At 43.1% G+C, this 25,607-nt stretch overlaps 1 protein-coding gene across 1 annotated transcript in view; it reads left to right on the top strand.

Moving 5' to 3' along the window:
- Positions 1 to 25,607, top strand: part of PTPRK (protein tyrosine phosphatase receptor type K) — a 919,308-nt gene that overhangs the window by 655,353 nt on the left and 238,348 nt on the right. Inside the window, 3 exon segments of the mRNA XM_030196529.1 lie at positions 7,639 to 7,941; positions 19,571 to 19,680; positions 23,850 to 24,051. Coding sequence (XP_030052389.1) covers positions 7,639 to 7,941; positions 19,571 to 19,680; positions 23,850 to 24,051 — 615 coding nt within the window.

Genomic DNA, 25,607 nt, shown 5'->3' with positions numbered 1-25,607 from the left:
GAATTAGAAATGATTTAAGAGTGCTGGGGGATTTGTTACCTGATTGGTAGCTAACATTCATTGTGGGGAAAAAGAGCAGAGCCCTGCTTTTGGGATGAAAAATTCCAAGGGAGAAATACTGACTCAGAGCTGAAGTGCTGATATGCATCGACCAGAGGGGAGACCTCAGGTGATGGTTTTTCAAGATTGTTCAGCAGTTATGTGACATGTTTGTGTGTATTCATTCTGCTGCTATGATGTTATACTTCTTACTGTCTCTTACTTTTTTTTTTTTTTTTAAATCCTTATTGTACTTTGCTTTAAAGTTTGATGTAAGCCACATTGAACCCAAACTTGTTTGGGATAATGTGGGGTATAAATGCTATAAATAAATTATTTGTACTTTATAAAAATAGTTGTTTTCTGGCACTTGTGTCCCCAGTTAATGTAGTTGGTCCTTTTTGCTTGTAAGGGAAGGATAGTGGATCTCACAGGAGGGAAATGGAGAAAAGGGATCGTGGACTAGAGAGAGAGAGAGGGGGGGGGGGGGGGGGAGAAGATATGGAGCCATAGAAGGAAGGGAATGTGAAGATGAGAATTATCAGAGGAAGGAGAGGGAAAAAGGAGCAGGGAAGAAGAAAGAGGGAATCTGGGATCGAAAAGAGCAGGGTCAGAACTAAGGTTTATGGCATCCCCTTGCAAACTAGAAATCAGCATCCCTGCCAGCAACCTACCTCTGCTGATTTCACAATACAAGAAGGAACTCCAGTGCAAGTTTTGCAGTCTCTAGTCTTGCAGACTTGCATTGGAATTCCTTCCTTCACGGCAGGGCTTAAAGCTAAAGAGCCAAGCTCTCCATTCAGAAAGGATTAATGCAGATGGTAGTGAAGCAGTCAGTGCCCCTCTCCTATGCTAACTGTTGTGCTACATCCCTCTTCCTGACACAAATCTTTTCTGCCTGTCTCACTTAATACTCCATCGTCCCTTCTGGTACCTTCCCCCTCCCCACCATAGCGATTCCAGTTTTTTCATTCACAGCTATCCCACGCCCGTCTCTTCCACATACCCTTCTGTTCTAACCCTGTTAGGTCTTCCCCCCCATAACACCTCTGATTCTATCACCCAATATGATCCCCTCACCCCCTCCCCATTGTCCCTTAGTCACATTTACTTACCCTCAATTCACTCACTCACTCTTCCTTGCACCATACATTCCTTCACTCACACTTTACTGTTTCCCCAATCCCCTCATTCACTCTCTTCCCTCATCCATGCTTATCATTTACTGTCCAGTCCAACTTGGCTGTAGGAGACCGTTGGAAGTGTGATACCTTAGGCCATGTCCTCCTCCTCTTCTGCTGTGTGTGGCCAGTATCTTTCCATGTATTACACAGTCAGAGTGCCACACTTTGGACCCATAAGAAGAGTGGGAATACAGTTTCATGTGTTATACTGCCCCTATGCTCAGAAGCTGAGATGTCAATGATGTTTCTGACTTTTCACTTGGTACGACTAGTCCAGCCTAGAATATAACCCAGAAATTCTGTAGGAAATGGAGTGTGGTTTGAGAGAGGCAGGATTTTGCAGCTCTTCCCATGGCTGCAGCATCACAGAAATGTTAAGATAGTGAAACAGTGCGTTAAGGTGAAGGCCAGAGACTGAGGAATGTGAGGATATATAGGAAGAAGCCTAGCCAGCAGGAAAAAGGTGGTGGTGGGGGATGAAAATGCCTTTGTAAAGATTATTAGGAAAAAATTAACGTACCTAGAATTTTGCATCCTGTTCTAGAAACGATATCTCCAAAATGTTATCGCCGGCTTTTCTCCAGACCATTTTAGCTTGCCGGAATTGTGCAGGCTTTACACCTGAAGCTAGATGCAGTGACACAGAAGAACTTACAAATGTACATCCCGGATACCCCCTGGAGATTTACATGATTATGCATATGCATAATTTCCCACATAACTGAGTGCGCATAGTTTTGTGATTCCTCCTAATTTGCCCTGGAAAGCACTGACCACCACCACCCTCCTCACCCGAACCCTCTTGCATCTACCTGAATCCCCAAACCCCACAGATACCTCCAACTTCACCTGAACTTCCCGTCTCCCCCCCCCCCCCCCCCACACACACACGCATACCCACCCTTCTAAAGGCAATACCTGACCCTTTGCAGTGCATTCTGGTACACCACTAGGGGTCATTTTGCCAAATAAGTTAGTACTCAGAAGTGTTGAATTGCATCACTAGGGATTAGGCAACACCATTTTGAAAGGTAGAAGTGGAGGCAGGACCAGTTGGGCATTGCTCCTGTCTTTAGAGGTTGGTGGGGTATCAGGAAGTCCAGAAGTGGTCTAGGAGTAGGCACTTAGGCCACCGTGGAGTTTTGGGTGGGGAAAGTTGGGGGAGGGGTGCAAGGGAGCCACCAGAATTTTTTTTAATGGGGAAGAGGATGGAAAAGGAGGTGCAAGTGAGCCACTGTGCCACTCTGGATTGGGAGGGTGAATGGGAACCAGTAGGCTACCATGGCTTTTTTTTGGGGGGGGGGGGGGGAGGAAGTAAGGGAGAAGATTGGAGGGAGGTACATGGAAGCCACTGGCCTGCTATGGATTTTTTTCAGAGGGGTAGGAAATGCAATAAAGCAATTTGCTCTACCAAAGATTTTTTTTTTTGGAGGGGAGAGAGAGAGGAGGTGCAAGGGGTCCACTTGGAACACCATTTGGGCTACCATGTTTTTAGAGAGGAGGAGTCGAGACGGGCGAAAGGCACATTGCACTGTTCCCAGGGTTAGTAGCACCCCTGCAGCACACAAACACCATTATGTAGACCCCAGGGAATTATGCAGAATTTTTTAAATTTTTGGTGCACAGTTCCCTAGTGTGTACCTAGAGGGACGAAGAGATGAAAATGAGTGAGACATTAAAAATACCTAAAAAGTATTCATCAGGCACAAGGATCAAACCTTTTTTTTTAAAATAAAGAATGATCTAGAGCCATGCTTTCCATACCTTTCCTGGGGATCCTCGTCTAGTCATGTTTTCTGGATATCTACAATGAAAATTCATGTGAAACGTTGTGTGCAGTGGAGGCAGTGCATAGAAATTTGTTTCATGCAGATTCATTTCAGATGTTCTGAAAAACCCAGGACAAGTTTGAGAACCACTATTTTAGAACAAGAAATCGATCTCATGCTTTCTTGGGAAGGAATCAGAAACGTCTGAAAATATTTCTCCCAAGGAGAGAGTCATGGATGCAGTTATTCTCCCAGTGAAAATGGTGGAGACAAAAACCATGACAGACTGAGATAAGCATTTCTGAATATCTGTTGTGAAGAACTGAGGCGAAAGACAGACTGAGATAAGCATTTCTGAATATCTGTTGTGAAGAATTGAGGCGAAAGACAGACTGATATCTACATTATTACACAAAAATTGAACTTGGGATGCCTAAATAGATAGTCTCCATTCGCTACCACATTATAAGTTTTTGTGGGAGCCTTAGGAATACCTCATGTTTTGTTGGTGGCCCTCAGCTAAGTCAGTATGTTTGAGTCCATGAGCATGGTTGATGGAATACCTCATGCCAAATAGGAGTTGACACACTGATAAAGAAGGTAGGAGAATGGGAGAGAATACATCATGTAAACATTGAGAATGCTTGCCTTAATGAACAGCATCATTACAATTATAATAAAGACTGACTAATATCTGCATCATTTCTGCAACTGCCAGTTAAGTAATACAGTTAATATAATTAGTACAGAGCACGGCACTATGGCATGATAAATCACAATCAAGGGCACGTTGGGTTTTTGCATGGAGATGTATTGGCTCATTTACTCACTCACTGCACCTTTCCATTTGCTAATCTGCCCTCAGCAGTCTCAAATATTATTAACATTTTTTGCTTTCATTGTTTGCGATTATTATTTGTTGATTAAAAAGACAGGGATGAGCACAAGTCTGTAGAAAATAGAGGATATGTGTTTACCAGCCATGAAATTGCCAGCAATGAATTTGCTTCTTTTGTGTACCTCATAATTTTATACTTTTTCTGACCTGTGTATATTCTTCTATTAAAGCAAGCAAAACATTGTTGTAGTTAGTACTTAAGTACGTAAGTACATAAGTATTGTTATACTGGGAAAGACCAAAGGTCCATCAAGCCCAGCATCCTGTTTCCAACAGTGGCCAATCCAGGTCACAAATACCTGGCAAGATCCCCAAAAAGTACAAAAAATTGTATACTGCTTTCCCCTAGTCCATTTAATAATGGTCTATGAACTTTTCCTTTAGGAAGCTGTCCAAACCTTTTTTAAACTCCGTTAAACTAACCACCTTTACCACATTCTCTGGCAACAAATTCCAGAGTTTAATTGCACGTTGAGTGAAGAAACGTTTTCTCCGATACATTTTAAATTTACTACATTGTAGCTTCATCGCATGCCACTTAGTCCTAGTATTTTTGGAAAGCATAAACAGACGCTTCACGTCTACCCGTTCAACCCCACTCATTATTTTATAGACCTTTATCATATCTCCCCTCAGCTGCCTTTTCTCCAAGCTGAAGAGCCCTAGCTACTTTAGCCTTTCCTCATAGGGAAGTCGTCCCATCCCCTTTATCATTTTCGTCACCCTTCCCTGCACCTTTTCTAATTCCACTATATCTTTTTTTTTTTTTTTGTTACATTTGTACCCCGCGCTTTCCCACTCATGGCAGGCTCAATGCGGCTTACATGGGGCAATGGAGGGTTAAGTGACTTGTCCAGAGTCACAAGGAGCTGCCTGTGCCTGAAGTGGGAATGCAAACTCAGTTCCTCAGTTCCTCAGTTCCCCAGGACCAAAGTCCACCACCCTAACCACTAGACCACTCCTCCATGCGATGACCAGAATTGAACACAATATTCGAGGTGCGGTCGCACCATGGAGCGATACAAAGGCATTATAACATCCTCATTTTTGTTTTCCATTCCTTTCCTAATAATACCTAACATTCTATTTGCTTTCTTAGCCACAGCAGCACACTGAGCAGAAGGTTTCAACGTATCATCAACGGCATGACATAGCTATAATTCGGGATCCTCTTTTCCACATGAATCACTTTGCCCTTGCTCACATTAAACGTCATCTGCCATTTAGACGCCCAGTCTCCCAGTCTCGTAAGTTCCTCTTGTAATTTTTCACAATCCTCCCGTGATTTAACAACTTTGAATAACTTTGTGTCATCAGCAAATTTAATTACCTTACTAGTTACTCCCATCTCTAGGTCATTTATAAATATGTTAAAAAGCAGCAGTCCCAGCACAGACCCCTGGGGAACCCCACTAACTACCCTTCTCCATTGAGAATACTGACCATTTAACCCTACTTTCTGTTTTAACCAGTTTTTAATCCACAGTAGAACACTACCTCCTATCCCATAACTCTCCAATTTCCTCTGGAGTCTTTCATGAGGTACTTTGTCAAACGCCTTCTGAAAATCCAGATACACAATATCAACCGGCTCACCTTTATCCACATGTTTGTTCACCCCTTCAAAGAAATGTAGTAGACTGGTGAGGCAAGATTTCCCTTCATTAAATCCATTTTGACTTTGCCTCATTAATCCATGCTTTTGAATATGCTCTGTAATTTTGTTCTTAATAATAGTCTCTACCATTTTGACCGGCACCGACGTCAAACTCACCAGTCTATAATTTCCTGGATCACCTCTGGAACCTTTTTTAAAAAATTGGCGTTACATTGGCCACCCTCCAATCTTCCGGTACCACGCTTGATTTTAAGGATAAATTACATATTACTAACAATAGCTCCGCAAGCTCATTTTTCAGTTCTATCAGTACTCTGGGATGAGTACCACCCGGTCCAGGAGATTTGCTACCCTTCAGTTTGTAGAACTGCCTCATTACATCCTCCAGTTTTACAGAGAATTCATTAAGTTTCTCCGACTCTTCAGCTTCAAATACCATTTCCAGCACCGGTATCCCACCCAAATCTTCCTCGGTGAAGACCGAAGCAAAGAATTCATTTAATCTCTCCACTATGGCTTTGTCTTCCCTGATTGCCCCTTTTACTCCTCGGTCATCTAGCGGTCCAACCGATTCTTTTGCCGGCTTCCTGCTTTTAATATACCTAAAAAAAATTTTACTATGTGTTTTTGCTTCCAACGCAATCTTTTTTTCGAAGTCCCTCTTAGCCTTCCTTATCAGCACTTTGCATTTGACTTGACATTCCTTATGCTGTTTCATATTCTTTTCAGTCGGAAGTGTAATTATACATATGTATTGGGGGGTGTATAATCTTTCTCCATGAAGGATATGTACAGTTTAAAACATTGATTGTTATTTCTGAAACCACATTGGGCTATATACAGCACAGATCTGCTGCCACTCTTTTTTCTCTCTTTTTTTTTACCTGATAGTTTCTGCTATTCCTTTAGTCTTTCAGCTCACTTGAACAGATTCCCTATTAAGGATATAGCACTTTGAAACTTCATTTTTCTGGGGATTTTTCTCATGTTATAATGCTTCCCTCCCAGGATCTAGCCTAATGTGTTTTTTTTTTAATTTATTTGTTAGAGTTTGTTTACCACCTTTGTGAAGAAATTCACTCAAGGCATTCTACAGCAAGAATAAGTTGCACATAGACAATATTTAATTACAGAGGTAAACATTCAAATAACAATGCACATTATAGTATAGTATGCTACTTAAATACAGTACACATTAAGACATCTTAATAGACAGCAGAGGTGGATTATTCCGACTAGAGAATGACACGGGGACAAAGGTTTTCCCCACCCCGTCCCCGTGGGTTCTGTCTCCGTCTTTACCCCAGCCCCGCAGGCCCTGTCCCCGTGTGCTCTGTTCTCATCTTCAGAAGCCTTGAACACTTATGATTTTATATTTAAATCTTTTTATTGAAGTATAAATAGGAACAATGTGCTGTGCAACTGTTGTGTATAAATTACAAATAGAAAACAATAATAACAATAAGCAGCTATAATAACCCTTGTTTCCATCACGGCCCTCTACTCTTCCAACTAGAAAATGACACGGGGACAAAGTTTGTCTCTGTCCCTGTGGGATCTATCCCCGCCCCATCCCCATGGGATCTGTCTCCGTCCTCATCCCCGCTGTTACTGCGGTTCCCCGTCCCTGTGTCATTCTCTAATTCAGACAGTAAGATAGAAAATAAGAATGAGTAATTTAATTGCACATGGAGCCAGAAAACATACGTGAAAATGATCTCAGTTAGAGTGGATGCAAGTCTTGCGCTTTTTACAGCAAGCCTTAGCCTGGGTTCAGAGACCATGGTACTTTCTGCAAAGCACTGCACATGCACCCTGAGTCTGCCATCACTGTTTCTTTTTGAAGCTGTACATTCAGGAGAGGAACAATGTTAATTTTTTGTGATTAAGACCTTCTACTAAATATGGTTACTTTATCTCTTTCTGGCATCTGTTCATGCCTATTCAAACGTCTAGGAGATGTACATAAACAACAGCACCTGAAATATGCCCTGGAATTTGTAATCCATTAAGAACTGTGGACTAAATGGAATATAAATATTTTAAATACATTTGTAGTGTGTGATGTAGAAGATTGTCGTCTACTTATTGTAGTTCATTTCGCTTTATTTTTTATTTTTTTTTTCTCAGAGCCTATGAGAACACCAAAAACCCTGAAGATTGCAGAGATCCAGGCAAGGCGCATTGCAGTGGATTGGGAGTCACTGGGCTATAATATCACTCGATGCCACACATTCAATGTCACCATTTGCTACCATTATTTCCGAGGTCAGGGTGAGAGCAGGGCAGACTGCCTGGACATGGACCCTAAAGCACCTCAGCATGTCGTGGATCACCTGCCGCCCTATACCAATGTCAGTCTGAAAATGATCCTCACCAATCCAGAAGGGAGGAAGGAGAGCGAGGAGACCGTGATTCAGACAGATGAAGACTGTAAGTACATATGCCGATTCAGTAATTTATGCTAAATTAGTGTGCAAAGAGGGGACAGCTAGAATATTTACGGGTAATGTATTTTGTGTGTATACCGGTTCTTGAGTGGCACTTTTATTCAGCTGCTAAAAGACAGCTCTGGTTACAGAATTGTTGCTTGAGCATGTCTGTGTGCTATGTAGAACGGAAGTGATGTGAGAACAACACTTTGCAGTACAACACACCTGATTTTGTGTGCAGAGATAGAAACTGACTGACGGAACTTTTTTCTGCTAATATTAGCATAATTCCATATGTGTGTGTAGATGCTCTTTTGAACTTAGGGCTGTGTAAAGCTATTAAACAGAACATCAAAGCTGCTTTTGAAATACACATTTTAGTAATTTTGGACGAGAGGGGGAGTTGAGGTTTTTTTTTTCACTCTGTCATATGTAAAGGAGAGGTGTTATAGTTAAAGTGGCATCATAGGACCACTGGGGGGGGGGGGGGGGAGGGAAGACCGATGCACAAAGCATTAGCGCAGCATTAACTTGGTTTTATTGGCTGAGCAGAGGAAGGGTTGAGGAACATAAGGCACTTAGAGGTCCCAAGTAGAAATTAGTGCTTGGCTATTAATTGAAGAAATGAAAAAAAGGGCTAAATGTGCAAGGAAACCCACGCACTAGTTAGTGCAGGCCACCTTTTAGCGCACCTTAGTAAAAGGGGCCCTGAGTTTGCTATTGTGTATTCGTTGGCTTTGTAAATTTGGCTTATTTTGTTATTGATTTCCCTTTTAAGCAAAACTACATCTTTTTGTAGCAAGCAAGTAAAGTGAACTTGGTAAATGTTCTGTTGTGTGTGTTTTTTCTTATATTACAAACTGTTTTAAATTATTGTCAGGTATAGTGATGTATACATTTTTTATAAATACTGTTGAAACTAGAGTGAATATTAATCTATTGCATAATTGCTCATGCTTCTTTTCCTGTAAAATTTGGAAGCCTTTTTTCCCATTTGAGTATCATGTGTTTAATCCCTTCTTGTGTATAACCACACACACACATATACATCAACATATATAGAAATGGGTTTTTTTTGTTATTTTTTATTCTCAGTCACTCTGTTAGTCTTAAAAGTTTTGTTTGGTTGAGATAAATAAAGCGAATTAGCAATTCGGTGAAAACTGGACAGTGCCTAGGGCATCGTCCATAACTGCCTCAAACAGCACTGAGGCGCTGCCATGCCACATCAGCCTTCCTCTGCTGTCAGTGGTGATGACATGAAATAAAACAGCAGTGGATGCCTTAACTTTTCTCCCAGGTCTTGAGCTGGCAGATGGATGAACAGTGCCCAAGAAGCTTTAATGTTATAGTATCATCTGTTTACTTTTAGACATATTTAATTGCACGAGGCGATTATTAATGGAGGAAGTTATATAATGGCAGTTTCAGAGGTCAGCCTATCCTTCTGTCCATGTAGGCGGCTTTAGACCCTTCTGCAGTTGTGGCACATCTTGCCTGTTCTCTGCTGCCACAACTAGTATATTATAGCACATCTTTTCATCTGCTGAATTGTATCTTACTTCTCCCATTACAAAACTGCACAATAATAAGAAATAAAACTCAAGGAAACTGCATTCTGATAAAGTGTTTGTTTTAATCCCAATTAAAGTAAGGCAGCAAATGTTTATGCTGGTTTTAAAGAGAACTTTTTCTCTTTTTTTATCCACTTTTTCCAAAATATGTTTATTCCTCTTCTTCCTTTATAAATATTCATATCTCCAACAAGGCCACTGGGTAATACAAGTATTGTAAAACTGCATGTTCAAAGCCAAAAAATTTAAAAGAATACATTAAGACAGTGGTCCTTTGGACACACTTAGCCAATCAGGATTTCAGGATAGCTACAATTAATATACATTAAATCGATTTGCATATAATAAGAACAGAAGCATTGCCATACTGAGACAGAATAAAGGTCCATCAAGCCCATTATCCTGTTTCAATCCAGGTCACAAATACCTGGCAAGATCCCAAAAGAGTAAAACAGATTTTATGCTGTTTATCCTAGGTATAAGCAATAGATTTTTCAAAGTCCATCTTAGGGCCCTGTTTACTAAGCCGTTCTAGAGGCATGTTAGCGTTTTTAGTGCACGCAAAGCATTGCGTGTGGTAATTTTTAACTCGAAGTAAAAATGCTAGCACACCTTAAACAGGGCCCTTAATAATGGCTTATGGACACTTCTTTAAGGAACTTGTCCAAACTTCTTTAAACCCTACCGCTTGCAAATTTATCTCATGTATATTCATTGTAGGTATCCTGAAAACCTGACTGTCAGGGTGTGTCCTGAGGACTGGATTGAGAACCCCTGCATTAAGATATAGTATAGCACAGAAGTAATTACAGAGCAGAATTACTATGAGCCATTATTGGAATAATAGGATATGTGATAAAACTTCAAGGCTCTCATATTTAGAAAACTATTATTTACTGTTTTCCTGAATACACATTCAAAATGGTCCACAGAGTTATAAAATACAGTAGATAGGATGATATATAAAAAAAAAAAAGATTTAAAAAACCCTTAAATTATATCATTCCTCATCTTACCCTCTAATCAACAAGGAAACAAATACACATATAGTAGCTTTCTAATGTCAACAGGATCAACATCCTTCCTCTTCCCCTCCAGTCACCATGGAAACAAATATGCATTCAGTAGATCTATCAAGTTGGTATACCCTCATAGAACGCCTGCTAACCTATTCCAGCTTTCCAGTGCTACCGCCATAAATGCCCTAGCCCGGCACATAGTTTTCCTCATTACTTTCGATAAAAGCATTATTTTTATCAGTAGTATTGCTGATAGTGAATGGAAGTATCAAGGTCAACCAGATGTGTCACCATTGACTTTAGCAGCACCAGCAGTGGAATAACACACTTGTTTATATGTTTCATTTACATGTGAGTGTGCATATTGTCAGAAGGCAGGTGGATTTGCACTCAACTGCAGGCCCTGCCAAGGATCCAGCACAGCTGCTGTCTTTCTACTGCTTCCTTCACTCACCTTGGTTCCACATATAAACACAGTAGCAGAAACATTTATTCCCAAACGATGATGAAATATACTGAAGCAAAGGGAAGTACCAATCTCAAGCACTTAAAAAGAATTGTGTTGCTTAGTGCCCCTCTGCATCTCTCAAGGCTTTTTTTGGGGTGGGGGGGGGGGGGGAAGAGGTGAACTGGAAATCCTACACTCCTTAAACAAAAGCCTCTGTTTAGCAGACAAAAAAAGAGGGCATGTCCCATCAAAGTTTGTTGTCTTCCTCTTACAAAATTCCTCCATCCATAACAAAGTCTTTGCTTCTCTTACATGAGTTCTAGGAGAGAAGAATTTAGTCTTCACCCCCTTCTTATTTGCCCCTGTCCAGCATTCTGTGCAGGTGACTTTCACTTTTATCAAACAAAGAAAAATAAAAAAAATACAATTTTCAATATTCTCTTTTATATGACGAATACCTTGCTGTAAACAAGCTGCCCTTTCCTCTTTTCTCTATACCAGGTGTTCTCAACCCAGTCCTTGGTACATACCTAGCCAGTCAGGTTTTCAGGGCACCCACAATTGAATATGCATGAGGTAAATTTGCACGTAATGGCGGTAGAGCATACAAATTTATCTCGTACATACATATTCATTGTAGGTATCCTGAAAACCTGTCTGGCTAGGTGTGTCCTGAGTACTTGGTTGAGGACCCCTGCTTTGCACTGAGAAATAAGGAACTCAGGTGGTTGGAAGGTCTCCACCAACAAGAAATTCTATATCTTACTAGCCTTCTGCCGACCTTTCTCCATTGAAAACGAAGAAGGGAAAAACACACAGTCAAATTTCAATAGGCATTTTTCTCATAGGCCATGTGAGTATCTTCCTCTGGGTTACTGGGCCTTTCCTTTGGCAGGGTCCATTTCCATTTGTCTTAAATCTTCCTCAGGCTGTATGAGCATGGAAATGAGGACTCCATTCACTCCACACCTCTTTCTTGGGCTGTGTCATGTATTGCTTATGAGCCCTCTGGTACTCATCAGCCACACCCTCTCACTGGGTTGCTAGGGAAACTGCTGAGTCATAGTGCTTTTCTCATTGGTGGGGGGGGGGGGGGGGACTGCACTCCCCATAGGAAATGGTTTCCACCCCAGCAATTTAATACAATGCTTCTCAAAGGTCTTCTGGAAGCACACCAAGCCAGTTACATTTTTGAGATTACCAAGTTTCTCTCATGCATATTCATTGGGTTAATTCTGAAAACCCAACTAGGTAGGTGTGGTAGAGACAAAAATGGTGATGAAATTCAAAAAGATGTGGGGTAATCCACAAGCCTCAGCAGCTGAAGACTGAAAACGAGGATTCCCTTCTACCAAGCTTGGCAGTTGGCATCGGCCTCCCTGAGCCACCATCGCCAGCACCCCACATGTTATGTTTTTGCATACGTGTGAGGCATGGGCATAGTTTAGGGGGTGAGGGGGGCAGTGCCCCCTCTAAATGAGCTGCCACCCCATCCTCCAATCCCTGAGCCGCCAGCAGCCTCTGCGAGAAAGCAGCACACATAGTAACATAGTAGATGACGACGGATAAGTACATAAGTAGTGCCATACTGGGAAAGACCAAAGGTCCATCTAGCCCAGCATCCTGTCACCGACAGTGGCCAATCCAGGTCAAGGGCACCTGGCACGCTCCCCAAACGTAAAAACATTCCAGACAAGTTATACCTAAAAATGCGGAATTTTTCCAAGTCCATTTAATAGCGGTCTATGGACTTGTCCTTTAGGAATCTATCTAACCCCTTTTTAAACTCCGTCAAGCTAACCGCCCGTACCACGTTCTCCGGCAACGAATTCCAGAGTCTAATTACACGTTGGGTGAAGAAAAATTTTCTCCGATTCGTTTTAAATTTACCACACTGTAGCTTCAACTCATGCCCTCTAGTCCTAGTATTTTTGGATAGCGTGAACAGTCGCTTCACATCCACCCGATCCATTCCACTCATTATTTTATACACTTCTATCATATCTCCCCTCAGCCGTCTCTTCTCCAAGCTGAAAAGCCCTAGCCTTCTCAGCCTCTCTTCATAGGAAAGTCGTCCCATCCCCACTATCATTTTCGTCGCCCTTCGCTGTACCTTTTCCAATTCTACTATATCTTTTTTGAGATACGGAGACCAGTACTGAACACAATACTCCAGGTGCGGTCGCACCATGGAGCGATACAACGGCATTATAACATCCGCACACCTGGACTCCATACCCTTCCTAATAACACCCAACATTCTATTCGCTTTCCTAGCCGCAGCAGCACACTGAGCAGAAGGTTTCAGCGTATCATCGACGACGACACCCAGATCCCTTTCTTGATCCGTAACTCCTAACGCGGAACCTTGCAAGACGTAGCTATAATTCGGGTTCCTCTTACCCACATGCATCACTTTGCATCCAGTCTGCCCAACAAGATAAACTCATTTTACATGGCACGTAATACTTTATATGTATATCCGAGTTTGATTTGTCCCTGCCTTTCTCAGGGCACAGACCGTAGAAGTCTGCCCTGCACTGGTTTTATTCTCCAAATACTGGTGTCGCCACCCAATCTGTGCTAAGATTCCATAGATCCATTCCTTCTAAACAGGATTTCTTTGTGTTTATCCCACGCATGTTTGAATTCCATTACCGTTTTCATCTCCACCACCTCCCGCGGGAGGGCATTCCATGTATCCACCACCCTTTCCGTGAAAAAATACTTCCGGACATTACTCCTGAGTCTGCCCCCCTTCAACCTCAATTTTCATGTCCTCTAGTTCTACCACCTTCCCGTCTCTGGAAAAGGTTCATATGCGGATTAATACCTTTCAAATATTTGAAAGTCTGTATCATGTCACCCCTGTTTCTCCTTTCCTCCAGGGTATACATGGTCAGGTCGGCAAGTCTCTCATACGGTTTGCAACGCAAATCCCATACCGTTTTCGTGGTTTTCTTTGCACCACTTCCGGTCTTTTTACATCTTTAGCCAGATACGGCCTCCAAAACTGAACACAATACTCCAAGTATGCTGCTTTAGACCTGCCCCGGCCCCCGGAAGCCTTACTTTCTCCTTCAACTTCCTGTTCCCGTGCAGGCGGGAAGCTGTAGGGAGAGAGAAGGGCCTTCGGGGCAGGTCTAAAGCAGCGTGTGTGCTGCTTTTGCTGAGGCTGCCGGCGGTTCGGGGAATTGGAAGACAGGTGAGGGTGATACCGGGTGCCACTGTTAGACTGCGGGGGCGGAGCAGCGGGAGAGAGACACGCCCACCTTTGCCCCCGCCCCCCCCAATGAAACTGTCAAGCTACGTCCATGGTGTGAGGTGCCAGTGTCCGCGGCTCAAGAGGCGCTACTGCTGTTGTCAAACTTGGTAGAAAGGAGTTCTGGCCAGAGGAGGTGGTCTTTTAGCTAGTAGGGCTTGTGGATCCCCTGCCAGCTACAGCAAAGGTGGACCTGAGCCCAAAGTGTGCTCCCCTACCATAGTTACATTTAAATGTATATTTTTATTTTGGGTCATGAATTCCTGCAAAACTTTCAGTCTAGAGAAGGAAGACCACTGTAAAAGAAAGTGGTGCAAAACAGCTTTATTTGAAGCTATTTGTCTCATTTACACTCCAGGTAATAGTAACTAAAGATCCTCAGTGCTGTCGAACTTCATGGAACAAAAGCTGACTGCATAGAAAATTCTCAGAACAGTCTTGTTAGACCCTATTTTCTGGGATAATTTATATTTTGGTATTGCCTCATCAAAATTTTTTGTAATTTGTTTATGACATTTATACCCCACATTAGCCCAAGAGTGACTCAGGTTCAATTTGGCTTATATAGCAAACAACTAAATGATAGGTACATTGTAAGAATACATAAACACATTGTATATAACATTGGCTTAATAGATCAGAATTAATATTTATGGTTAATTAACCCAGATGCAACTTTTCATAAGAGTAGAAGGATAAAGAAGATTAAAACCATAATGACGTTAATAAACAAGTGAAGGTAAAAGGATGCAGGTACAAATTGATTAGGGCTAGATAACATCAGGGAGGAACAAGAAGTGAAAATTAATAGTATGAATGAATTCTGTTCAAACAGAATTGTTTGTTATCTGAAAGACTGAATTGAAAAAATGAGCTTTCAGTAGGTTTCTAAAAGACAGGTAGTCATCTGTATTTAATCAATCTCGGTAGAGAATTCCAAATTTTGGTACCTTGATACAAGAAACTGGAGTTATGAACTGTTTTATAAATGGCCCCTCACTCCCCTTAGGCATTTCTTCTCCCAGGAATTTTTTTCTAAAGCTTTACCTGGTTGAGTTGAGCTTGGCTTTCACTTAGAGGGTTTTTTTTTCTCCAGAGTTATGCTCAGAGCAGCAGGCATTAGCCCATGGAGGCTTTGCTAGCAGGTCCCCCATCTCCTTTTCTCCCCCCACCTCTGTTTTTTCTCTAGTCTTCCTCCACCTTGATTCACTGAGCACCGGCACTAGAAAAAAACAAAACAAAATATAAAACAGGACCCAGCTCTCCCCCAAAAAAGAAAAGGGGCCTCTCTGGTACACCCCTGCAAGTGCAGGCAGGGTGTATGAAAAATAAGAAAAGAGAAAAGAAACAGTCTTATTTGGGACAACTCAGGTTTCCTACAGTGCCAGGTCCCAGAGAGGAAAGGCACGGAGATTACCATACAGACGGCGCAGTGCCCATGGACAATGGAGCCTTTTCTTGTGCTGTCAGGGGTTACTTGCCACATGACTCAGAGATGCTGTGGCTCCTGTGGTGGTCGCTGCACACTGGCCAAAGCAGGTTTTTTCCTGCTTTGACTGCAGGGTGGGTCTGTTTGGTGGGGCCAGATTCCATGGCTGGGTCAGCTCCAGATCAGGTTTAGTGTGGTGCAGCCTCTGCCTTTGGCGGATTCTCCAGCCATTGGCCCCAGGTTTTTGCTGGAGCTGCAGCCATCCTGAATCCCACCATTTCACCCACTCCTGATGTCATAGCCTATGGGGTCCCTGGTGAACCTACTCTGTCTCCCGCTGGGGGGGGATTCCAGGAAGTCCTGGATGTGAGGTGGCCTATCCTGTCAGCTGCAATATCTGAGGGGTTTGGAAGAGTCCTGGAGGCTGCCGGGGGAAGGGGGGTATAATGATATCTGCTTCTCCTCTTCCTCCTCCTCCCTGGCTCCCCACATTTGGCATCTAAGGATACGCAGATGTTGAGTGAGGGTTTGGGGTACTCCCTCTGAGGGGATTCAGAGTTTGAGGTTGGTAATCTGGGTGGGCATTCTCCATCACATTCTGATTCCCTGGAGGTCCTGAGGAAGAGGGGACCTCACCAGCCATTTGCTCGTTCAAGAAGGAAGAGCTGGGAGTACTGATTAACCAGGTTTCCTACGTCATTCAGCTTGATGTGGTACCACCTCTGGAGTCTGGGTGGAAGGCATACTATACTGATGGGCTTTCATCATCCAGTTCAGACTGTCCATTTCCATTGGGCTCTCCCAGGCTCAGTTCCAAAAAGGGCCTGGCTTACGAGCTATTTTCACCCCTCCCCCATGACAATTTGGACAAGTACTTCCCTCTTCCTAAGATGGACCAAGAATACTGCATTCCCTGTGGAGGGTGGTATCACGCTGAAGGATACGCAGGACTGCAAGCTGCAATCCCCTTTGAAGCAGGGCTTTTCTTCCACTGCTCTGTAGGTGTAGAAAGCAACTTGTGGTAGTTATGTAGCTTGTGCTCTCCTGTAGTGAGTGCAGCAGCATTCCCCCCCACCCCACCCCCCAAAAAAAATCTCTGGAGATGGCCGGGTTTGAGTTGTGAATAGTCTTTCTGGCAGATTTGCTCTACGACTTGTTCCACAAGTGCTCCAGTTCAGTCACAACAGCAGTGGCAGCACAGAAATGCCTCAGGCTCTAGCATCAGTATCAGTACCCCCTTTCAGGGCGTTCTCCTGTCACGTTCTCAAAGCTGGAACAGGGTTTGTGAGCCCTTGGGCCACTGCCGAGCAGCGGCAGTGACAGGCAAAACCACCCCACACCGGAGGCTAGGCAGAACAGGACTGGATACCCACTAGGCTGAACCAGGACTGTGGGTCAGAGGGAAAAGGAATAAACAGGGACCGCAAGGCAAGGAAGGGAGCTAGGCAGAAAAGTAGACAAGGACTCTCAGACAGACAAGGGACAGATCTGAAAGCTGCAAGCAGCCACTGAAACAGGGGAAAAAAACACAGACAACCTAGCACTAGACACAGACATACAAACAAGAGCAAGACTGGAAAACAAGCAATACAGAAAACAAGCAGAACAGGACACAAAGCTACACAAAGACTAAGCTAGAATCAGGCAAGAATACAAACTATAAACTGGACTGGGCAGAAGTGCAGCAAGCACCAACATACCAGGGCCTTAGACGATGCAAATGCAAAGCAGAAAGGTTTCAAAATGGCTAATAAGCCCAGCAGCAGCTGAGACTCAGATGCAACAACCACCAGGCAACTAAGAGTGCTGTGCAGGTTCAAACAAAACAAGCAGGTCTGGAAGATCCGGACCGGACTATGCTGAAATCTGGAACGGGTGACAGCACACAGACAATCTAATGCAGCCAGCACACAGAGACAGAACTAACTCACAAAGAACAGACAGAAGCCAGCTCAGAAGCTGACCACAGGAAATAAGGTGAGTCTGAGAGAGGGCACGGCCACAGACGTGACATCTTCAGAGAGGACCTGGAATAATTGGCTAGGGATTTAGGGGAGCCCCCTGTCCCCTTTGACTTCTGGAGGTCAGGTCTTCAGGAGGGCACTCCCGCACCCGGAACTAGGGGTGGTTTTGTCCCAGAAGAATGTCCAGGGTGGCTGGAGTCAGAAGGATTAGGCCTTTCAAAGTGTGAAGCAGGCAAAGGACAGCAGGGGACTTTCAGGAGCCACCTACAGCTCCTTCCAAGGGGCCCCCAATTAAGGTCAGAGGGTCCCTCCTGGGCAGCCCAGGTGGGCAGTTGTGTGTTTTCATTCAGGAATGAGCCTTTGTTATCTCAGACCAGTGGCCATTTTGGACCTCAAATGGGTCAGTGCCTCCTTGAAAGTCGTCTTCTGTTTCTGCATGGAAACTTTGGTTGGTAATTGCTTCGGTCCGACCAGAGGAGTTCCTCTGTTCCATGGACATGGCGGAGGCCTACTTCCACATTTTCATCCATCCGGAGCACAGGCGGTTCCTCCACTTCTGTGTATTGGGCAAGCATTTTCAGTTCTGGGCTCTCCCTTACATGTTGGCCACAGCACCCAGGACCACTTCCATGGTGATGATAGTGGTGGCTGCCTTCCTTTGCAAGGAAGGGGTACGAGTTTACTTGGACAACTGGCTTATTCAGGTCGACTCTGAGACGGATTGCAGATCTGCAACCGCACAAGTGGTGCAGCTTCTGGGCTTGAGTCATAAATTTCAAGAAGTCATCTCAAGCTTTTGCATGACTTAAAGTATCTGGGCATCCATTTTCTGACCGGTCAGGGTGGGGTCTGTTTGGCCTCCCCCCCCCCCCCCCCCCCCCCGAGGTTGGACAAGTTGCAGAGGCCAAAGGCAGCATTTTGCATCTAGTCCACCCTAATGACCTAAGATTACCTCCAACTGTTTGGGCTGATATCTACCCTCAAGGTGGTGCTGTGGTCCAGGGCCACAAGTGTTTTCTACAGCATGCACTTCTTTCTCTGTGCCCAAAATCTCTGTTCAAGTTCCATCTCCCTCTTTTGGCTTACCTGCAGAGGGACCTGGCCTGGTGGGATGATGCTCACGTCTCAGTTATGTGTTGCTGGAGATTCCGGAGAGGAAGGTAGTGACCACCTACTTGAGGCTAGGTAGCCCTTTTTTTTTTCCTGCAGCTTTCAGGGCACCTGGTAAATAGAGAAGGCTTCCTGGCCTATAATTTATCTAGAATCCAGGACTGTCTGGCCATGATAGGGTTTCTGCCTCTCCTTTGGGGGAAGGCTGAGAGAGTCTTTTCCAACAATGTTACTGCATTGGCTTAGGTGAACTGGCATGCAAATCTTCTCAATTGTCAGGCCCTGGACCCTTCAGTTTGTCTTTCAGTGTGGAAGCCTTTCAATTCATTGTGTAGACTACTGGGTGATACTGGAGGTGGGCCTAATGGTGTCTGTGGCCAATGCAAAGTACCCATGATTCTTCAGTTACAGGAGCATGCCTGGGGCATTGGGGATATATATGTTGGTCCACCCTTGGCCTACTTGAGCTCTCCGGTATGTCTTTCCACTCTGCCCCCCCCCCCCCCCCCCCCCCCAATATTATGTGTATTTCTAGCAGTCCACAAGGTGTTGGAGTAATGTTATTTTTGCTCCTGTAATAAACTATAGAACAGATTTTCTGATCAGAAGAAAACGTATGAAAAATCTCCTAACGTTACCAATAAACAGCAAAAGTTTGGGGTTTTTTTGTGTTTAGAGCCATTAAGTTTAATTATGTATTGATCTGATTTTAGTTTTTGCATTCTGTGCACAGTTTTCCAGTAGAGTATTGAAGTGTAAAACTATAAATGTTTACTGCTTTGTTAGTGTTTTCATCTGTTCTCTAAATTCTCATCTATTTGCAGTGCCTGGCGCTGTACCAGCAAGTTCATTAAAGGGTACACCATTTGAAGACAAGATCTTCTTAAATTGGAAAGAACCTTTGGAGCCAAACGGCATCATCAGTCAGTATGAGGTAATAGAAAGAATTGGTATTATGTTGACAGCAGAAATCTAAAGAAATAATACAAATTACTAATTTTAGATTTTTTTTTTAATGTTTATGGTTTGCAAGCTCCTGGCCGTTTAATGTGGTTGCCTTGTCTTGCAGAGTAGTATAATTACTGTGATGACTAGAAATTTAAACTTTTTTTTTTTTTTTGCATAATAACATGAACTTTTTCAAGGGCATTGGAAAGCCAAACAAATCTCAAAGCTCTCTAGTTGTTGATTCTGTGCTGGGCAAAATATTAGGCCATAGCCCCAGTGACACACTGCATTCCATTGCCTATGAGCAATTTCTTTTTTTGGCCATGTGACAGTGATATAGTTGTATAGTTATAATAGACAAAAGAGCCTCCATGTACTCAGAACTCTAATTTTAAAGGTTGCAATAGTAAATTATACCCTTTCAAAGCCATTACCTGTAAAATGGCATGGGTAACTTAAGAAAACTGCAGCACCAAAAAAAGGGATGAAATGAATTTAAAGGTGGGCCCTTAATGCCTTCTGGTGACATCAGATTGGTTCATGAAAGGTTCTCAGAATACTGGTCTAATGTTCGAGAAATTTGCTCTGGTGATTACTTTCAGAGCTTTCTATTGTCAAGTTAATATACTTTAGATGAAAAAAACTGAGTTAATATAAAGGCAGTTTTGTGATGTAGCCTTGGAAAAATATAGATCCTTGGTCTTCAAGCCCAGTCCTCAAGGGCTGAAGGTAGGTCATATTTTCAGGAGATCCTTGATGAAAATGCATAAAAGAGGTATGCATGCCTGCTACTTCCATTGTATGCAAATCTCTCTCATGCAAATTTATCAGGGGCATTCTGAGAACCTGACCTTGAGGACTGGGCGTGAAGACCAAGGATAGAAAGAGTTGTGTTGAAATATGCGTTTTAAATGAAAACAGTCTTTTTATAGAAGCCCTATATTTAGCCAGGTTGAATGCCTTTTGGCTGGATACTGATTATTACTGCTGGAGCCATCCACTGTGGCCACCATCAACAGTGGCAATATGTGTTGATTTCTTTCAGTAGAATGGGAGAAAAGTCTATTACAGTCTGTTCCTGCTTCAGAATATGGCAGCAGAAAATGAAGATTGTGTTAAAATCAGATAGCCAGATGGCTTCCTGTGAACAATAGGATTGAGATAAGATCTTGTCCATCTTTAAATCCATAAATGAAATGAGGCCCAATTAACTGTCTTGTCCAGGGACCCACTAGTTTTCTTCACTTGGTCGGAAAACTTCCCCACAAGTATTGGTGAGTCTGGCATTAAAACAGGGCAGGTTGATTGATACCAGAAAGAGGATTTTGTGTGTGTGTGTGTTTTTAAGCATAGTTGCACCTGCTTTATGAAATGAAATTCCATTGAACTTGGAAAGAAAAAATGAAAACTTGGGCGTTTTCAGCTTCTTAGCTAGTCTGTGCAGCAGGGTTGTTAGTGGGAGTACCTGCAATGCAGTGACAGTTATTTTCCCTAGTTCTTATCCCCAAAAGTAAATCTGTTTCTCACAGTAGTTCATAGTTGACCAGGGAACATCCATGAAATATACAGTCTGAGTATTATCATCAATTTTTATTGGATTTGATTGAGCCACTTAAGGACACTCATTTTCTTCTTGCTGACCTACTCTACTCCTTTGTTGCTTTTGTTTTGTGCGAAAAGGTTATTGTTGTGCTAAAAAAAAAATAATTTACCCCGCCCCCCAGTTCCTCCAGCATTTGACTGCACTTAAGACCATCTATCTTTCCCTCGATCTGCTCAAGCCTTTCTGTCCCTGCTGTTGCAAAGCATCCCCAAAACAGAGATTGGAAATTACAGGCCAGTAGCCACATCTTAGTGATGAGGACAGTGAGGTAGGCTAACTTTCCTATGTCTGTTTTTATTTTGGGAGGAATGTAGGACAGTAATTTCACAGCTGTTTTGAGTGGAGCTGTTCCATTCTTGGTTTGCATCTTCTTGCCCTTTAGGGGATCCACTGCATTTTTATCCCACTCTTTTTTATCCCACTCTTTTTTGATTTCCAGCTTTTACTCCACACTGCCTAGGGAGTTAGAGAGAGCTGTTAAAAATGCTTACCTCCCCTTCGAGGATGGGGTGGTTGTATAGTAAATCCTTATCCTTAAACATTTAGGAGGCCTCCATAAAGCACCCCAAAACTGAAAGTAGAATGCAGTAGGAGCCTTTTCAATAAGGGAACCTGGGCGTCCAGGTTCCATTATAGAATACAAGTGTAACCTAGTATTGACTTACCTAACCTTTAGTTATCCATAGTTATACAAGGCATAGAGCTGGCATAAGTGGGGGTGCCTAAATGTGGCGGGAGTGCGCTAACTTGTTACATGTATAAGTGGGAGCCCTGCCAGAAAGACTAGAGGCTAGGGCTTTTCAGCTTGGAGAAGAGACGGCTGAGGGGAGACATGATAGAGGTATATAAAATGAGTGGAGTGGAACAGGTGGATGTGAAGCGTCTGTTCACTCTTTCCAAAAATACTAGGACTAGGGGGCATGTGATGAAACTACAGTGTAGTAAATTTAAAACAAATAGGAGAAATTTTTCTTCACCCAACGCGTAATTAAACTCTGGAATTTGTTGCCGGAGAACGTAGTGAAGGCGGTCTTGGCAGAGTTTTAAAAGGGGATGGTTTCCTAAAGGGCAAGTCCATAGACCGCTACTAAATGGACTTGGGAAAAATCCACAATTTCGGGAATAACTTGTATAAAATGTTTGTATGTTTGGGAAGCTTGCCAGGTGCCCTTGGCCTGGATTGGCCGCTGTCGTGGGCAGGATGCTGGGCTCGATGGACCTTTGGTCTTTTCCCAGTTTGGCATTACTTATGTACTTATGCCCATGCTCCACCCATATATGCTGCCCTTGAAAATACGCAGTGAAGTTTAAGTGGGTTTTTGTAGAAGAGCATCTAGGTGCCCTACTTGCATTTTTGCAGGTATGTATACACATACACATGTAAATGCTAGTGCCCCAGGGGGAGTCTTGAGGGTCTGCACCCCCCCCCCCCATTTGTGCTCGGGCCCCATCCAGAATTGCAGCATCCCATTACATTTACTGGTGGGGGTGCTGAATCAACGCCAGCCAAATAAATACAGTGCCGTGGCTCCCCATCTCTTCACGCTGCTTCCTTAAGGCAGAAGTCAGCACAGTGCCTTCAATCGCCGACGCCGGGACTTCTTGCACATGCTACACCCCTGATTTACATGTGTAATGTGTACATAGATGTGGGTGCCTCAATTATAAAATTGCCCTTCTGGTGACCATTTAAATCATTCTGAAAGTGTCTGCTCCAGGTGTCATAATTTTCAGAGGATGTATAGTAAAATGAGGAGAAGATGCTTAAGAGTTATGCTTAATGATGGCCTAAAGATAGCCACATGGAAGTCAGTAAGAAGAGAGTGGCCCTCTTATGGTAAGGCTTTTAAAAAAAATGAGTAAAAAGATTCTGCCTTGATTTTTGCAAGTTTCAAAATCACTAACAAACTAGTAAAAGAATGAAATCTAAGAGGATGTGCTTGAAAAATCAATGCTAAATCAAATGTGACTGAAGTTTCCAGAAACAAAAAATGAGGTATTAATGAATTCTGTTAGAGTAAATAATTTGTAATACAGCAGTCCAAACCCTATTCTTTTATGTGGAAAAAAAAGAGTTGCAGAAGTTCAAACATGTAACTTTTGCAGTCTGGCTGATTTTTCATTTCATGGGCTCATAAACATTCTCAATATTTTGGATCTGCTACTTTAGTCACCTTTTCCCAGAAACAGTCCCAAATGACACTCTCAATACATTCAGTTAACAAAAAGATATTAAGTGAAAAATCATGTAGTAAGAAGGGACTTCATACAGTGGAGCTATAAGTCCATCTGTTGCTATGTGGATCTGATTTTCACCAATGCTTTAATTACTGGTCCAGTCCATAAACTTATTTTTTCTCATATTTATCAACATTATATAAACATGAGCTACTAAGTGTGTGTGTGTCACTTGATTTAAGATTGATCTTTCATTCACAGTCTGAGAACTTATGGTATATGTATAACCTAATTCATAGGCAAGATCACAAGTCTTAAAAGTATGTTATAAAAACGCATCACTTATTGTTTTCCCCTTTAAACAATTTAAACAGGTGAGGTACAATAGTATAAGGTCATTTGATCCTGCGGTGCCTGTGGCTGGACCTTCCCAGACCGTGTCAAAACCTTGGAACAGTACACATCATGTTTTCTCACAGCTGCACCCTGGAACCACTTACCAGTTTCTTATTAGAGCCAGCACTGTTAAAGGGTTTGGGCCAGCGACAGCTATCAATGTTACCACCAATATATCAGGTAATTTGCATCCATAAAACATGTTTACAGTTTAAAGGTTTTCTTTAACGCAGCTGCAAAATGGCAGATGTCAATCAGTAATTCTTAATGAGCTAAAAAAAAAAAAAAAAATCTGTTTTTTAATTGTGAACCAGTTGAGAGCATGCTTTTGGTTAACGGTTAATGGTTGGCTAAGATAAGAGTATGGTTATGAATCACAGACACAAGATACCATCATCTGACTGCTTCATAAATAAGACACAATTTATTCCAACCCAAGATTTCTCTTCAATATTTCAGTTAGTTTATTTTATTTATTATTTTCAGCACGTGATATACCACAGATGATCCCTGAGGTGACTATCAGGCTTATTTTCGAAAGTGATCGCCAGCCATCTTCCGACATAAATCGGGAGATGGCCAGCGATCTCTCAAAAGCGGCGAAATCGGTATAATCGAAAGCGGCTTTTTTGACAGCATCGCCGCTTTCCCGTCGCCGCGCCAGTGAAAGTTCAAGGGGGAGTGTCGGTGGCATAGCGAAGGCGGGACATTGGCGGGCATGGGCATGGCTACCAGATGGCCAGCTTTTGCGGATAATGGAAAAAAAAGCGGCGTTAAGCAGTATTTTGCCGGGTTTACTTGGTCCTTTTATTTTCACGACCAAGCCTCAAAAAGGTGCCCCAACTGACCAGGTGACCACCGGAGGGAATGGGGGTTGACCTCCCCATAGTCCCCCAGTGGTCACCAACCCCCTCCCACACTAAAAAAAAAACAAAAAAAAAAAACCTTTTTTTATCAGCCTGTATGCCAGCCTCAAATGTCATACCCAGCTCCCTGACAGCAGTATGAAAGTCCCTGGAGCAGTTTTTAATGGGTGCAGTGCACTTCATGCAGGCAGACCCAGGTCCATCCCCCCCCCTTCCTGTTACACTTGTGGTGCTAAGTGTTGAGCCCTCCAACCCCCCCCCCCCCCCCCAAAAAAAAAAATCCACTTTACCCACATGTAGGTGCCCCCCTTCACCCATAAGGGCTATGGTAATGGTGTAGAGTTGTGGGGAGTGAGTTTGGGGGGCTCAGCACCCAAGGTAAGGGAGCTATGCACCCGGGAGCTATTTGTGTATTTTTTTAAACATTTTTAGAAGTGCCCCCTAGGGTTCCCGGATGATGTCCTGACATGTCAGGGGGACCAGTGCACTACAAAAGCTGGCTCCTCCCATGACCAAATGCCTTGGATTTCGCCGGGTTTGAGATTGCTGGCATTTTTTTCCATTATCGCTGAAAAACAAAAACGGCGATCTCAAACCCGGAGAACTCTGGCATTTGGCCGGGCTAAACCGTATTATTGAAAAAAAAGATGGCCAGCCATCTTTTTCGATAATAAGGTTCCGGCCAGCTCTTGCGCCGCCACCAAAATAGATCGCCGGCGACGTTCAATTATGCCCCTCTATGTGGTTTACAATTTTTATTACAGGTACTTTGCACTGTCTCTAATGGACTCACAATGTAAGTTATATATTGTACATGAGGCAATGGAGGGCTAAGTGACTTACACAGGGTCACACGGAGCTGCAGAGGGA

Source organism: Microcaecilia unicolor, chromosome 3, assembly GCF_901765095.1.
Source record: "Microcaecilia unicolor chromosome 3, aMicUni1.1, whole genome shotgun sequence".
In the NCBI taxonomy this organism is placed as follows: Eukaryota; Metazoa; Chordata; class Amphibia; order Gymnophiona; family Siphonopidae; genus Microcaecilia; species Microcaecilia unicolor.
The sequence above is the reverse complement of the archived record's forward strand: the minus strand, read 5'-3'. Positions and strand labels throughout refer to the sequence as shown.